This window comes from Musa acuminata, chromosome BXJ2-8, assembly GCF_036884655.1.
Source record: "Musa acuminata AAA Group cultivar baxijiao chromosome BXJ2-8, Cavendish_Baxijiao_AAA, whole genome shotgun sequence".
NCBI lineage: Eukaryota > Viridiplantae > Streptophyta > Magnoliopsida > Zingiberales > Musaceae > Musa > Musa acuminata.
This window is the reverse complement of record NC_088345.1, coordinates 51846506-51862990: the sequence shown is the minus strand read 5'-3', so window position 1 is coordinate 51862990 and position 16485 is coordinate 51846506. Positions and strand designations below refer to the sequence as shown.

Here is a 16485-nt window from a genome sequence, read left to right as displayed (position 1 = left end):
GCTGGCCAAATTGTTCTCTTTCTTGTAGAAGTCATGATGGTCATGTTAAATGAAACGATTAAGGTGCCATGTGATTTACTAATTGATCCCAATCCATTTTATTTTTTGCCTCCCAACAATTAGATTATGGATTGGGTTCAAACGTGTGTACGTGGGAAAGCCGAAGACATCTAATAAATTAATAAAATGAGGAACCCATATGATCATTTTAAGCTTTAGACTTTCCTAGTAAATTCAAACATACTCAAGTGCAAAAATTTTTAAGAAATAAGTGGGCTTACTCTATATTATCCTATAATTAGATTTTAAAATTTTATATTGAAATTCTTATTAATTATGAAAGTAAAATATTTAATTTTATTTATCCTAATACCATCGATTTTATCGACGAAAGATACATTGCATATAGAAAAGACATAAAAACGATAAACAAAAAAATAATTTCAATATCCTAATTGTGTTTTTGGTGATCGTAACAACAATATCACCGGAAGTCGTGAGTGATTGTGGTTGGCGAGAACGTTAGAACTTTTGCGACTTCTTGTTGTCCTCAGTGGCTTAATCAGCAAGGCATAAACTCAATTTTCTTACCATGTCGGACATCATAATTAACCAAAATTTTGTGCACAAGACGTGCTTGTCATATCTTGGGAAGGACTGGCTGGCTACTACTTCAGCTGGTTCTTTTCTGGCATCTATTTGGATGTAGACAATACCATGTGCTAGATGCTGATGCACAAGATCAAATTGATACTTCACATGAAGTAGTAGTAGTGCCCACTGACGTCCTTGAACAGCAGTAGTGACCAACGAGAAGGAGCCAACTTAGGATGGATGAGTACCCACCTTCAAAGTAGCTGAGCTGGATGTTTGGAATCCAAGATGACTGGTTTTCTCATAAATTGAGGATTTAATATTCTAGTAATATACAATTACTAATAATTAGTATTATCTCAATTAGTAGTAATTCAGGCGATCTTGTTGAGTTGAGCTCTCATCTACTCTTAGGTTTTCCAACTCAGTAACAGGGCTTTATCGTAATTAAGGTAAAGTATCAGGGCGCAAAAGTAAATTCACTGGTGACGTGACTTGTCGAACTTGACGCCACATCAGCGGAATTAGCCGTTGCCACCTCGGGGACGCCGAGCCGGTCCCGCGTCAAACCGTCGCCCCTCGAGACTTTCCCGCCGTCGGATCAACATCAGACGCTTCTGGTACTCCTCTGACGGCCGCGCCCGATGCGGCACGTCACTCTCCCCGTACGGCTCGGTGGGGAGCCCACCTCCGAGCCCACTCTGCCTTCCTTAGCCTTCGTCTCCCTGAGTTCCAATGAACTTTGTATGCATCGACGCAGAGTTCTATACACCTAGTTTACTGCAGTGGATGGAAGACTTTATGGATGGTAATGTTTGGTGTCAAGAGATGGTGTCTCACAGTCATACTACAGGGGCCAAAAAGTTTCAGATGAGAGAGAGTTTTGGGAATGGATTTGCTTATATGCTGCTTTTTCTTGGTCCGGCAACCACAAAGATGTGTGCTAATGGAGGTCTGTGATGAGGCCGATGGATGTGTTCTCGTGGAAGAGGATTGTCAAATGACATGGGGAACGTAACTACAGCCAGTTTATCGACAGTCATATTAAATATGATAAATATTACGATAAGTTACAGGAAGGCAGTCAGGGATGAGAGTCCTCTACTAAATATGATAGATATTACGATAAGTTGAGAGTCCCCGAAAAGAACTGAAGAAAGGTAATAGCAAAATACCTCATAGCATTAGGAGATGGAATGCTCAAGCTCAAAGGAACCCGAAATCGATAGAATGAATGAAGGGTTGAAGGGAAACGATAAATGATGATAGTAGAACAACCTGAGTTGCAATCACCCTTTAATATGTGGCACACATTGGCATAAGTTGGAGAAAGAAGGCAGGGATGGAAGTCCCTGAAAAGAACTGAAGAAAGGTGAGAGCAAAACACATGAGAGCATTAGGAGATGCGAAGCTAAAGCTCACAGCAAGCTTAAAGATTGATAGAATAAATAATAGGTTTTGAACGCAAACAACAGATGACAGTAGTACAACCACACAATCAAATTGATAATACTAATTAAGCATGAATGGCAACAGGTACTTCCATCATCACCTTAGGTGTTGTCGATGACCAAAAGCTGTAATCAGATCTATGGTGTGCAGAGTTGTGAATTCAAATAAGATAAGAAAAATGCCTGATTACATCAGAAACCTGGAACTATACCTGCTGTAGTAGATACAACAGTTACAGAGTTGTCGATGATTAGCAGTTACAATAATAGAGAATAATCAGAAATAATGATTGGGCAAAAGAAAGAGATAGAATGTACCAGAAGCCAACAGATTAAATTCTCAAGTAAAATTTATCTCCAATGAGCTACACAAGAACCTACTAGATCTGTCCCAATTCCGTTTATTTTCTTGGATAACAAGAGCATAAGAAACTTCAAAAAAAAAAATCCCACAAAGTAAGTACCAAAACAAAACATCTTTTAGGTTTCCAAATCGACACAAACCAATTGCCTATTCCCCTTCCGGATCGACCGATAACATTCACTTTCATATTATATGTGTATCAGGCACCCAAAGATAGGATGACCATAAAAGTTGACCCAAATAGAAAATGTCACAGCTAGTAGACACACGATGACAAACTGTTCTAAAACCTCAAAACCTCCATCTTTACCTAAATTGACAACTTTGCACAGAAAGGCTCACTCAATTGACAAACTAGGCTCCAAGCCTCCACCCATATAACTAACTCACCAAAGCAGTACGAGAGCAGATGAACCTACTGCCACACAGATGACCTCGATCACCAACTTTTCCAAAAAGCTAGTTTTTAAACTTAGTACAAGCTTTTGCTGTTATAAAATCTCGAAATACTTTCAGGTTACATCATAAGCAGTGAAGAAAAATCATTAAAGTTATCAACTACATATTCTTTTCTTATATATGTATACCATCAAATGCTAATCAAAATTCTTTCAGTTTACATAATAATCAACAAAGAAAAAATCATCAAATTTATCAAGTTCTGGCTTGACAGAAACATATAATAATGAGAATTTTGAAAGGTACAAATTAAATAGAGAAGGAAATACAAGGGATTTCCTTTCCAATATCTAATCTGGTGGATTATGGAGAATACAGATATCCAATGCACACCTTTATCCAATCACAAGAAACCAAAGGTGAGACAAACTGCCGCTATATGATTGACTGTGTCCATTTGTATATACAGAAATAAACCTATCAAGATATTCAAAAGGATTTGTGATAGACAGAAATATTCATCTGGCTATTTGCTTCCATAAAGATTAATGTTAGTTCAATGCAGAACAGAATATATACTTTTAAAGGTTACTATGGAAAATAACATAAAGATTAAGAATGTAGAAAAGCTACAAATGAACAGCTTATTGAGAAAAAATAATTATTACTTCAAAATATAATATTTCACCTGATAGAAAATGGTGCTCTTCACACACAAGAAAGTTTCTAACTCCAAGTTACAAGCAAAAAAATTAACCAAAAAAGACTACTAAACAGTCAAGGAACAGACATCAAAACAACTATCAAGAACATACACGAAACAAAAACTAGAGGAAACCCTTATGTACAGCACTAAAGACCTCAATAGTTGTATGGAAGGATCCGATGGATATGAAGATCTGAGTGCCACCATCTGGTGATTTCCACCTTCAGCAATTATTGTAGAATAATATGCAGCACACTGTCTGAACCATTTAGTCATCATCAAATCCCCCACATCTAATTATATGCAAACTAGTTGGTCACAAAATGATACCTTGAATCTACATAGCCCTCAACATCCCAGAGGAAAGAACCAAAAGTTATAGCCTCCAAAATAAGCCTCCTCAATCCTCCGAAACTTATCTTGATCAGTTCATCCTTAGAAGAATCGATGGTTCCCTGGGGTGTGATCACAATCTCAGGCCTTCCAAATAGCGCCTCGGTGTGCTTCTCGATAATGGTAAAGGCTTCCTTTGATCTAATTGTGACGTACCTTTGAAGGGTATCAGAATCAAAGGACATGACATAGGATCGCAGCAGACTGGACTTGGCCCCATTGCCAACTGCACCCTTGTTAAAGCCTGGAGAAGACCAAGAAGGCAACTCAGGATTTGAAATCCTGGACTCAGTGAACGGTCTCGACTCATCTGGCATCGCTTGCTTAATAGCAATCTCCTCTTTATCTGATCCCCAAGGGAGAGTCTTCATGGACTTCTCAAGTTGAAACCTTTGGTCCACTCTCTTGAGGAAATAACCATACATGACAGAAGCAGCATAAACCTGGCCAATCCTGAGCTTGCTAATAGGTGCCACAGAGTTGGAATCACTTAACCGCTGCCCCAGTATGAGAGCCAGGTGATTCTTGATCATTTCATAAGCCTCGGGGGAATGCAACCTTTCAAGTTTCTCGTCCTGGGGTGGCCAGTGATCAACCCTACTGGAAGGGTCTGTCGACTGAGATATAGTAGGAACCAAAGAAACATCAGCCTCAACAAACTTTTGAACAACCAATGCATATAGAATCTCCTCCAGAGCCGTTCTCCTCTCATTAGCTTTCACCTCGGCAATCCTCCTAACAATTTCATTACCAGAATTAATCTTCTACCCAATACAATAAGTTCACTATTATTTCTCAGCATAAAGAGTCAGAACTTTCATCTACATAAAGCTCTGTCGATGCAACGATCTGGAGACAAAAACTTATCTTCCGTCACCTAAAACAAATCAATTACTTTCACTATAAAAAAATTATATCTTCACCTGTATAGAACTATGTCAGTTCCCGAAGGTGCAGGCTCCTCCTTGTTCTTCTCGGCCTCACGGTCAGTCTGGAGCTGCTCGAGCTGCTGATCAACAGCAGCCGGCAGGAGATGAGGATGACTAACGAGAATCTGAGACAGGAATTGCCCAATAGGTGACTCCAGCTGGAGAGGAGCAATCGGCAACGACGATTCCGAGGAAGATGACGATGCCCGAACGCCAATGCTCCTCCGAGCACCAAATAGTGGTCGCCCTTGCTTTGACAGAGAAATTGAAGAATCACTCTGTCACGAACGCATCAAAGGAGCTCATCCAACGTCAAGCGAACTAAAACGTGGATTACATTAGATTCTAATCAAATATGCATCCCGAACCTTGAGCCACAGGGTCGAGTAACCGGGCTTGGGATCAAACGAGAGAGAAGAATTGGTCCCGTGGATGGCCAAGAGGCACGACCTCGAGCTAAAGCCGGGAGCTTTGCGAAGGCACCGAGGAGAGCGAAGGCCCGTGGCGGCTTCCATCGACCGAAACCGACGCGAAACAGTCACGAGATCTGCGACACAGGAAACCCTCCATCAAATTCAACAATTAAAAACCAGAACACACGACAAACATAACAAAATAACAACGAAGCGACGATCGATCACCGGACGAAGAACCGAAGAGATCGGGCAGGAAGGCAGAGAGGGGGGGGGGGGGCGGGAGGGAATGGAATTAGGGTTTAGAAATGGGGAGGCGCCGGTCGAACGCTATAGGCTGATTTGCGGTCGGAGAGAGATGAGCCGCGGATTTCGGGGGCGGCTGTTGATGGGCACATGACGGAGTCACCCTTAACAACATCGATAATTACGAAATTGCCATCAATTTCTATTTTTATTTTTATTACCTATTTTGGGGCTGAAGTATGTGTTTTTCTTGATTGGAATGCAAGTCCCCAAACACTTACATCTCCACAATTTTTCATGGTTATTTATGGATTACATTAGATTTCATGGAAAGTAAGCTTGCTAGAAAAATGAAATGGGGGGGCATTAAATCCTAAGATGATAAACAGAACTAATATAACTGGTTTACCTGTCCATTAAAATCTTAGTATGCAATGGAAATAAAATATAAGTGGATATACTGCAAAGTTATTTCTGTTAACAAATTTGTCCTCAGAAGGACAGCATTCATTCCAAAGCTAATCAACATTCATTAAATTTTCTAATCTAAAATTGATATGAAGCTGAGATTGTCATCAAGTGGATCAGATATGGTTGAAACATTGATGCTTCAATATGCTTCTTGTTTATTTCCTCAACCAAAATGAGCATCAATCAGAGAATTTATTTCTGGAAAGGAGGTGCATCAGATACACACAACCAACCATGGTTGATGCTAGCTTCCTGTTGCATCCTGCTCCCAAGCTGAAGTCACAGCATTTTGTCTGCATCAGATTATGATGATACTTGTTTTGTTTGCAGGATGACTCCTGACAGGTCCACATCAAGCATATATTTTCTTGATAGCAAGATTTCTGGGGGTGGGTTCAGTTTCTTGCCTGCCATTTCTTATTTCTTTAAATAAAAATACAAATTATTGAACAGTTTGATCTCTCATTAATGTACCTTCCACAGGAACACAAGCAGCACCAACATTTAATGCAAAGAAGCAGTGGAGCATGGAAGAAGTGTCTCTCATTTATAGTCCCAGAGAAAGCTGATGGTTCTCTGACATTGTGTACACCTGCTTCCTCCCAGTTTTTGTCTGCAGCCTGCATGGATTTGCTGAATTAAATGCATTGGACTGGTTTTGGTGAATAAATGCCATCGATTGATTACACTACATCCGAAAGAGAAGTTTCTCCAATTGAATAAAAGGAAATAGAACTCCACTTGTATCGTTAAACCACACATTCAAATAGATCATATGAGACAATAAGGACCATTCCTTCTATTCTAAAGCACACAACATATATAACTTTCTCATGATGGAAGAGGACAAAAAGGAAGGAAGAAGCATGTCCACTGCACAGCATATTATTTTAGCCATTGATTGGTGTTAAATGCATGAGGCAACAAGACATTGCATTCTTCCTTTAGACAATAAGCTAGGTGTGTTGTACAAGGCTGTATGCAGCAAGAACAACGGCAGATCCAACTGTCCCTACTGCCGCTCTAGTTTCTTGTGTCTGTGAACACAGACATCTTCTTGCCTGGTCGATGAACACAAGCTCTCCCTTGTGTGGCCAGGTGAGACTGGTAAATGCTAGCCCAGAATTACACTACGGTAGTGCTAGTCTTCATCACCGTGTCTGTGCATTGGGCAGTGAGACCTTGAAATCTCGAGGGGGTGAGAGGAATATGCGTCTGCCTTGGTGTGATTTGACTCTCAAGTTTCTCTCCTGTGCTGTGAGAGAGATCTATCCAAACTGGACAGGCAACCACCGAGTGAACCAACCAGAACCAGCAGAGCATCTCTTCCTTCAAGCTTTCCACTTTAGAGAACAGAAGAAAGGGATTCAGTGTTGCCGACTCCTTTGTTGAGCTATATTCCTCTTCCTTTCTGGATCAGTTTCTCAACTGTAGAGATTAAAAGAAAGGGATTGTTCAAGGTGGCTTAACTTTACAGAGTTCCAAAGGCAGGCTTGCTTTAGCGGCAGGAGCAGGAAGGCGGGTGAAGAGCATCCAAGGCCTTGGACAGCAGATCGTTGTCAGATATCAGCAACACTCCGAATCCAGCAGGCTGGGCTTGGCTGGCTGATCGCTGTCTTTCTGCGTATCTCGGGCCCCTACATCGCCGATGGTGGAGATCTTCTGCCAGAAAACAGTCACGGTTCGGGATTTTCACCGTAGGAATAGAAGAAAAATGGTGGGGCCGACGATGTGGGCCGAGTGGACCCCGCGTGCGATCCTTGGATTCCCGAGACTGCAGGTTCCTGCTTCCTGGCTTCGGTCCCGTACGGGTAAGCCAGACTCTTGTCCCCACCATGTGCGGGTCTCGCTCCTCTCTCTTATTTTTGCTTCGCAATCTCGCTTGCGCCCACTTCACCTTCTTCCCTTCTACTGAGGCTCAAAACGTCTTCCTATATAGACGAACACGAAGTTTCACTCGCTCACAACACTAATGGCCGGCTGCTCCCTTCGCCACCTGCTGCTGGTGGCCCTGCTCCTCGCGGCCGCCGGGGACGCCCGGGCCGAGACTGATCCGAGCGACCTGCAGGCCATGAGGGTCCTCGTCGCCGGCCTGGGCGCCGACCGTTCCCCCTTCCTCGCCTGGTCTCTCTCCGCCGACCCCTGCGCCGCCTGGGCCGGCGTTTCCTGCTCCGACGGCCGCGTCACTGCCATCCAGGCCGGCAAATGCGACCTCTCCGGCTCTCTGTCCCCCGCCGTCCGCAACCTCACCGCCCTCGTCCGCCTCGAGCTCCAGCAGAACCGCCTCGCCGGCCCCCTGCCCTCCCTCGCTGGCCTCTCGTCCCTCCAGGTCCTCCTCCTCCACGGCAACCGCTTCTCCTCCCTCCCGGACGGCTTCTTCGCCGGCCTAGCCTCCCTCCAATCCGCCTTCCTCGACGACAACCCTCTCGCCCCCTGGCCGCTTCCGGACTCCCTCCGTGACGCTGCCGCCCTCGTCAACTTCTCCGCAAACACCGCCGGCGTCTCTGGTCCCCTCCCCGCCTTCCTCGCCACCGCATTTCCCGCCCTCGACCACCTCGGTCTCGCCTTCAACCGGCTCTCCGGCCCCGTCCCAGCCGCCTTCGCCGCCGCCCCGCTCCGCTCCTTCTGGCTCAACAACCAGCGAGGCCCCGCCCGCCTCTCCGGCGGTATAGCGTTCGTCGAGAACATGACCGCACTCGAGGAGCTCTGGCTCCACTCCAACGACTTCTCCGGCCCGTTGCCGAACTTATCCCAGCTCACCAGCCTGCGCGACCTCCAGCTTAGGGACAACCGCCTCACCGGCGTCGTCCCCAAGTCCTTGACCCAGCTCCCGTCGCTGACCAAGGTCACCCTCACCAATAACCTGCTGCAGGGGGCGGTGCCTGTGTTCCCGAGTTCGGTCAAGGAAGTGGATGTAGACCCCAAAGACGAGAGCTTTTGCCTTCCGAGTCCAGGAGCCTGCGATCCCCGCATCAATATCCTGCTCGCCGTCGCTAAAGATCTCGGCTATCCCGCTAGGTTCGCCGAGAACTGGAAGGGCAATGACCCGTGCGGATGGTTGGGGATCAGCTGCAACGACAATGGCAACATCACGGTGATCAACTTCCAGAGGATGGGCCTCAACGGGACGATATCGCCAGAGTTCGGATCGATCGCCTCGTTGCAGAAGCTGCTGCTCTCGAACAACAACCTCACCGGGACCATTCCGGCCAAGCTCGCAAGCTTGCCATCTCTGAAGGAATTGGATGTGTCGAACAACTCGTTATGGGGACAAGTTCCGAGCTTTAGCAAGAATGTGCTGGTGAACACCGCTGGGAACCAGAACATAGGGAAGATTGTGGTCGGTGGTGACGCCGGTTCGGCCTCGGCCGGGCAGGGCAGCAACTCGAATCCAAGCGGGTCGACCGACTCAAGAAGCAGAGGCAGCGGGAAGTCTTCTTCTGCTGTGGCCGGTGCCATTGCAGGCTCGGTGATAGCTGCGGTGCTCGGGATTATCCTCGTCGGGCTGTTGGTTTTCTGCCATTACAGGAGAAAGCAGCAAAATCTCGGCAGAGTTCAGAGTCCGAACACAACCGTGATCCACCCACGGCACTCGGGATCCGATCCGGACATTATCAAGATCACGGTTGCAGGACCGAGCGTCAACGGCGGCGCAGCCGCGAGCGAGACGATTACCAGCCCGACGACCAGTGGCACGAGCGACGTCCATGTCCTCGAGGCCGGGAACATGGTTATCTCGATCCAGGTCCTGAGGAACGTGACCGACAACTTCAGCGAGGAAAACGTGCTGGGCCACGGCGGATTCGGAACGGTGTACAAGGGCGAGCTGCACGACGGCACCAAGATCGCGGTCAAGAGGATGGAGGCAGGCGCGATGGGGACGAAGGGACTGAACGAGTTCAAGTCGGAGATCGCGGTCCTCACGAAGGTCAGGCATCGGAATTTGGTGTCTCTGCTCGGGTACTGCTTGGATGGGAACGAGAGGCTGCTGGTGTACGAGTACATGCCGCAGGGGACGCTGAGCCGCCATCTGTTCGACTGGAAGGAAGGAGGACAGAAGCCATTGGAGTGGAAGAGGAGACTAAGCATTGCACTGGATGTGGCGAGAGGGGTGGAGTACTTACACAGCTTGGCGCAGCAGAGCTTCATCCACAGGGATCTGAAGCCGTCCAACATTCTCCTTGGAGACGACATGAAGGCCAAGGTCGCCGACTTCGGACTGGTTCGGCTTGCACCGGACGGGAAAGGGTGTTCCGTCGAGACGAGGATTGCAGGAACTTTTGGTTATCTAGCACCAGAGTATGCGGGTAATGCAGAATGATTGGATCATGAGTTTGCATGGGCCTGATGTTATTGTTCTGATCATTCTAACTTGCTTGCAGTGACGGGGCGTGTGACCACAAAGGTTGATGTCTTCAGCTTTGGAGTGATACTGATGGAGATGATCACCGGGAGGAAGGCGCTCGACGAGAGCCAACCGGAGGAGAGCATGCACCTGGTGACATGGTTTCGGAGGATGCTCCTCGACAAGGAGGCGTTCCGAAAGGCTGCCATCGACCCCGCGATCGACATGGACGAGGAGACCGCGACCAGCGTCGGGACCGTAGCGGAGCTCGCCGGCCACTGCTGTGCCAGGGAGCCTCACCAGAGGCCGGACATGGGGCACGCGGTCAACGTGCTCTCTTCGCTCTCAGAGCTTTGGAAGCCTTGTGATCCCGACTCGGAGGAGAGCTACGGGATCGACCTGGATATGACGCTTCCCCAAGCACTGAAGAAATGGCAGGCATTCGAGGACCGAAGCCACATCGACGGAGCCACGAGCTCGTTCCTCGCAAGCTTGGATAACACCTACACCAGCATACCGACGGGGCCGCCGGGCTTCGCCGACTCCTTCACCTCGGCCGATGGAAGATGAGTTCAGTTCGACGGAGGAATTAGCGTAACCAGCAGTTGCAACTGAGCCTTTCGTTTCTTGTTTGTCTTTGATTTGTTCTTGATTTCCTTTTCTTGTTGCTTCCTTTCTTGTTCATGTAACATGATGACCACTGAACCACTTGAACCTTTCTTGTCTGTGTGCGGTGTTTCTGTTGTGTAATCTGGAAAGACATGGCAGGATTATTAGACGGTTTCAGCATCACAAGTGGCTGATTGCATGAAGACTTCAATTCATGGAAAGCCAAGCTCCTGCACATCAGAGTGACGAATCATATACGCATTAATGATGGAAGGAAGATACAGCGGAGACAAATTGATGTAAACATTTGTCGAATAACAACAACGAAACCATCATTTAATCAAACATTTAAGAATATAGAAATTCAAAAGAAATGGTTTCTCATCCCCATCTTTCTCTTTGTCGAAGAGAAAAGGTTCATCTACTGCAGCTCAATTCCCCAGTGTTCATGTGATGACTGATGATTACATACAGAGATAAGCAAACAGTGGGCTCATTAGGTGACAAAAGCCAGCCAAACCACCAATTTCTTTTTCCCTTGCCCTGTCTGCTCAATTCTAGGGACCCACAAACCCAACTTCCAAGTGCCCAGAGACACACATGAATATTACATAATATAACCACAAAGACATAAAATAATATAAACTTGTACGAGCAAAAAGTTAAACAGATCATATCAGTTATTTTTAATCAAATTAGAATATTTCGAATTCATACACCGAACAATTAAATGAATATCATCATTTCGATTTTGATTTCGAGTACCTGAATCAAACATGACAGAGGACTTCACCGTTCCAAAATCAACTCTACTGTATATTCATCGAAATCACACTGAAACATAATCTATAACAGACATAAATCATGATCATAATTTTATCAAGAAGATCAATCTGCAGCTGTTCTTTACAATATTTTTCAGGAGATATGAAATGCATTTATGCAAGTTCAAATCATGGTTTTCATATCAAGTCATTCAAGTACATGAAGAGAACAAGAACGACAACCAACACCAGTTCGAAAACCCATCTGCGGAGAATAGCAATCATCAAAGCTTCATCGACTCTTACATTATAAAATTGTCCATTCACTCACCAACAATCTAACCTGTTGCACATAATAAAGAGAACTCGATAAGAACCGTTGCAGACATCTACCAGAACACAATACATGTAACAGGCTAATGACAGTCACCATATGGTTTCAACTCATTAATGAAATTCTATCAATATTTCCATTTCTGTAAGCTAGACATGTGATCTTATTCTAGAAATGAAAACAAATGTCTATTCTTTATGACAAGGAAATCATTATCAATTAACAATCATGCAATTAATATGATTCATAGCAGTTGGTAATTAAAAAATAGCAATAGTAATTTGTGGTCTCCAATAACAGTTTCAGTCTTCGCTTGCTCAAAACAGAAAGAAAGAACAGTTATGCAACAGAAACATTGAACCGATGTATAAAAAATTTTGTAAAACATAATCACCTTGAACAATGACTTCTATGTGGTTGAGACTGTTGAAGGTAGAGTGAGAGAGAGAGAGAGAGAGGGTGTCAACAAATAGTCTAAACCAATTCAGTCAGAATGAAAATATAGAATACATTACTATCTAAACTCTACTGACCAAATTATTTCATTTGACCATCTTCAAGCTCACAAGTTTTCACCAATTTTCTCGTCTCTCCAAATTTTAGTCAGAAAACCAAGGGCCGAAATATCAACCTTGCTGCAATACTTGCTGAGCCAGACCCTGGGTGATAACTACCTTATGGTACAATTCATCCACATAATGTTGACCTTTGAAACAGAAGCAGTAGTTTGATAAAGGTAAAGCACCGAAAATGCTGGTTCCATAAAAGTGAGTACCAACCAGAATCAGTTGATTCCTTAAATAAGGCAGCATAAATGTTTTCATTTCATTTTCACTTCTTTCCTTTCAATAAGCTAGTTAATTCTTGATTATGCATATCCCTGTATGTGATAACAACTACTACAACGAATAATCATCATATTACATACTAAGAAATAACAATATGCCAATACAGAGCACATCCAAGACTAACTAATGTATTCTTAGAAAACTCAAAGGAGCAATAAAACCAAAAATTAACCAATCACCTTCATGTAATTTAAACATCATCAGACATGGTATGGCTACTGATCTTTCAGATGCTTCTCAACTTCTTCCAATTCCCTGATCTCTTTGTGGTATTTGCAAATACGAAAGATACACCTGCCCATCAAAATCATCAGAGAGAACTACAAACTCAACAGTACACACATACTCGTAATAGTGGAAGTATTAAATTTTCCGTACCAATAAAGGAGACATGCTGAGACACATAGAATGACGTTTCTCTGTGCTTTAAATATCTGCATAAGAAGACAACAGTGTCATAAACTTCTACAGAGTATGTGACTTAATATATAATAAACATCTTCCACTCGCAAAATTCATGGATATAGATAACTGAATCTAAGAAGTAACACTGAACCACAAGTAGGTTTCAGGTACAACATCAGGTGTGGCAAAGCTCTGGATTATAAGAAATCAAATCAAAATAACTAATCCTAAATCCTAATATGAAAACTGCCAAATGATCACAAAAAAGTATGTTTCAGTAGCAACCAAAGGCATGGCAACACTTTGGGTGCAAGGTCTTCCAGCTTCTCAATCAGGGAAATTCATATAGTTGTAATAGAGTAATGTTATCTGAAATGGCCCAAAAAGGGAAAAAGACCTCAATCAGGAAACCCTGGATTGGTCAATCAGAGCAGATAGAAGCCTAGGGCGATCAGGAAATTGGACACGTAACAAAGTCAAGGCAGCCAATTTTTTAAAGCTTGGACGCAAAAAAACAAAAAAGAAGTCAAGGAGACCTACTTTATAAAGTTCAATTACTTCCAAGGTTAATTCTTATAATATCATACTCTGCTGTGGAAATAGGCATGAGCGAACATAACAAGGCTTCAAGTCTTAGCCTTGACCAATGGCCAGAGAGAAAGGTCTCACAAGTTTTGAATCAAGTATCAGCAGCTTCAGTTTCAATATTTTAGAAGAAAAGATTCACAGTACTAATAAACAAGACACAGAATTGGATTCTTTTTAATACATTTTGGTTTATATAGAAAAATCCTTTTTGTCTAAAATTCCAGATACAGAAATTCTTCGAGCCAAAGAAAGCAGTGATCTTGTGAGCTTAAGAATATACATTTTGGTATATGGGGTCTAATGCACTCTTAAATGGTTTCTGATGGAACCAATGAAAAGCCCAATTGTTATCAATCAAACCAAACTAAAAACTAAACCTATTTGTTAGATGAAATACAATCTAGGGTTTCCAATCAGCTTGGCTGAAAGTACAGCAAGAACCAAACCATATTGGAAGTCTTGTCTCAACTAGAAATAATGAAGCTAATTTTTCAATAAAACAACTAGAAGTTAAAAATAAAACAAACAAAGTTGAGAGTTCCAGAGACAACCCTATTTCTGATTTTAATTAAGTTGAAAACAGAAAATAAGCAAATTAACCTTGCTTAAATAACTATACTAGATGATGTTATGTAGTTTTTTTCTCTATAAAAGGTGTATGGAACCATGAACAGTTGAGTTTATGAAAACACACAGTAAATCGTCTGCAGTAAAACATGTTATAACCTATACAATATCTAACAGACTATGAAATATTAAAATATGTGGTTGTTCCTATCTCTTATTTTTATAGAAAAAAGTTATACTTCTGTATCTGAAGAAATTTCTTTATGAAAAACATGTTTCAGAATTTAGCCATTCTCATAGAGAACCAGGCTAACCCAATATTTTACAAGCACATGGATGTACATCATGTACAACATGTATCCTTAAACCAACCTCAATTGTTGCAACAAATTGTACCAAGCATTGGAGTGTATATATTACAATTAGAACCCATGTTATATCAACAACACCCACATACATAATAGCAACATGTTGAAAAAATAATTTTGGTGATATATCAATATTTTCTAACAAGTTAGAAACGAACAGCAGCTAAAGATGATCTTCAGATGACTATCTAAATGGCATTTCAAAGAACAATAATGGCATGGCAAGTCGGCTTCCATGAACTAACAAGGACCTACGTTGTATCCTGTGCAACATTCTTCTCCTATTCATTAAAATTTCTATTTTCTTACATCGTCTCTAAACCATAGACAGACAGACAGAAAGAAAGCAATTTCTTTCCATGATATCGTTTTCACGTCAGATTTGAGGATCCTCTGCAAAAGTAAAGTATTAATATATCCGGCTTAAAACTGGCAAATAATATATTCAATCATAGAATGAAACAGCCTCCAAAACCTATATGTGCCCAAATCAATATCAAACCCTAAAAGCGTTAGTGTAGGAGAAGAGAGGGTGAAGAGATCACATGCGGGAAAAGGAACGCTTACGGATTTCTCGTATCGAGTCCTCTCTTCGGTGGTACAGACCTCGAAGGTACACATCAGCCGATGCTCGTTCTTCCAACGCAAATCTACATGGAATTACACAAAGAGAGATCTAGCACAAGCATCGAAATAATTCAGAAACACCACCTAGAATGATGTAGAGACAGAGAAATGACGACTTTACCTAAGAACTGGAAGGCCGCGAAAGGGAGGATACTGGCTCCGGGCTGAAGGAGGAGCGACGCCAAGGCAACGATCCGCGACTTGACGAGACGCGGGGCGGGGAGAGTCAGCAGCACCGCGACCGCGGCCTCCATTGCCACCACCCCCGCCAAAATCACCCACTGCAGCCCCATTCTCTCTCTCCGTCTCTCGGTGGGTCGAAGGCAGGCCACTATTTTGAGGCATAGTTCTTGTTTCTTCGGCGTGAAGATTGTGACTTTGGTCTTGACGGGAAGGAATTGACTTTGTCATATCGGGTTATTTCATAATATTATATTAATTTTTAAAAATATTATATCTAATAACGCGTATGACTCACAGCTCGAATATCTCATAATATTATATAGTAAACGGAAAAGACGCTGTGATCATATTAAGATTTTATTACCATTTGCCGACCTTTTTTTTCAGTTTCACGAGATTTTAAAATTCTAATTAAAGCTGAATTTAAAAAATAAAAATAATATTCAAATGAAAATATATTATTAATTTTATAACATTTAAATAGCCATCGGAACATGTTTATTGGACACTAATAAAAAATTATATAAATCATCTAAGATATTGTTATAAAATCTAAGAAATGAGAATTAGAAATTAAGACTAAATAATCTAAGGGTGAATTCTCAGAAAAAAAAAATTGTTCCTTTTGTTCATTTTTACAAATGGTGTCTCCTATTTTTTATTCTTTTAAATAAGTATCTCCTTGTCATCATAGCTAAATTCCTTAATTATTATTATATATATATATATAATATTTTAATAAAAAAGATCGAAAATACTATAAGTCTATTCTAAGGTACTGTTAATAATAATCGGTTCACCTATATTCAATTTATAAGGTGAAAGGTACCTGCTCTATATCCTAAATCATTTTCTGTGGTAACTGTTATTTATGTATGTAT

The 16485-nt window shown here is 42.7% G+C and overlaps 3 protein-coding genes across 5 annotated transcripts; 1 reads left to right on the top strand and 2 right to left on the bottom strand.

The window, feature by feature from the left end:
• Window positions 1-3444: 3444 nt before the first annotated feature.
• Window positions 3445-5602, bottom strand: LOC103995816 (UV-B-induced protein At3g17800, chloroplastic). 2 transcript variants are annotated; one of them, XM_009416514.3, is made up of 4 exons: window positions 5478-5602; window positions 5205-5383; window positions 4831-5114; window positions 3445-4642 (listed from the first exon to the last, which is right to left on the bottom strand). In XM_009416514.3, exons 2-4 carry the CDS (start codon window positions 5349-5351, stop codon window positions 3823-3825), a joined length of 1251 nt encoding a protein of 416 aa, XP_009414789.2. In that variant the 5' UTR covers window positions 5352-5383; window positions 5478-5602; the 3' UTR covers window positions 3445-3822. The 2 variants fall into 2 exon arrangements, with proteins under 2 accessions (XP_009414789.2, XP_009414790.2); XM_009416515.3 differs by having other exon boundaries at window positions 4831-5087.
• Window positions 5603-6686: 1084 nt separating this feature from the next.
• Window positions 6687-15796, bottom strand: LOC103995818 (uncharacterized). Of its 2 annotated transcripts, none has more exons than XM_065122893.1 (5): window positions 15543-15796; window positions 15362-15444; window positions 13245-13300; window positions 13046-13160; window positions 6687-11150 (listed from the first exon to the last, which is right to left on the bottom strand). In XM_065122893.1, exons 1-4 carry the CDS (start codon window positions 15712-15714, stop codon window positions 13082-13084), a joined length of 390 nt encoding a protein of 129 aa, XP_064978965.1. In that variant the 5' UTR covers window positions 15715-15796; the 3' UTR covers window positions 6687-11150; window positions 13046-13081. The 2 variants fall into 2 exon arrangements, with proteins under 2 accessions (XP_064978965.1, XP_064978964.1); XM_065122892.1 differs by lacking the exon at window positions 6687-11150 and adding an exon at window positions 11768-12027 and having other exon boundaries at window positions 15543-15794.
• Window positions 7939-11036, top strand: LOC135620173 (receptor protein kinase TMK1-like). Its single transcript, XM_065122890.1, has 2 exons — window positions 7939-10273; window positions 10349-11036. The coding sequence occupies exons 1-2, from the start codon at window positions 7939-7941 to the stop codon at window positions 10879-10881; spliced, it is 2868 nt and encodes a 955-aa protein (XP_064978962.1). The 3' UTR covers window positions 10882-11036.
• Window positions 15797-16485: the final 689 nt, after the last annotated feature.

Coding starts and splice junctions, on each gene's coding strand:
- LOC103995818 (XM_065122893.1), bottom strand. CDS start 15,714: ATGGGGCTGCAGTGGGTGATTTTGGCGGGGGTGGTGGCAATGGAGGCC. Junction 15,445..15,542: donor CGCGGCCTTCCAGTTCTTAG/GTAAAGTCGTCA, acceptor AATTCCATGTAG/ATTTGCGTTGGAAGAACGAG. Junction 13,301..15,361: donor GGACTCGATACGAGAAATCC/GTAAGCGTTCCT, acceptor CTTCTTATGCAG/ATATTTAAAGCACAGAGAAA.
- LOC103995816 (XM_009416514.3), bottom strand. CDS start 5,351: ATGGAAGCCGCCACGGGCCTTCGCTCTCCTCGGTGCCTTCGCAAAGCT. Junction 5,115..5,204: donor ACTCGACCCTGTGGCTCAAG/GTTCGGGATGCA, acceptor CGTTCGTGACAG/AGTGATTCTTCAATTTCTCT. Junction 4,643..4,830: donor ACTGACATAGTTCTATACAG/GTGAAGATATAA, acceptor TGAAATTGTTAG/GAGGATTGCCGAGGTGAAAG.
- LOC135620173 (XM_065122890.1), top strand. CDS start 7,939: ATGGCCGGCTGCTCCCTTCGCCACCTGCTGCTGGTGGCCCTGCTCCTC. Junction 10,274..10,348: donor TCTAGCACCAGAGTATGCGG/GTAATGCAGAAT, acceptor ACTTGCTTGCAG/TGACGGGGCGTGTGACCACA.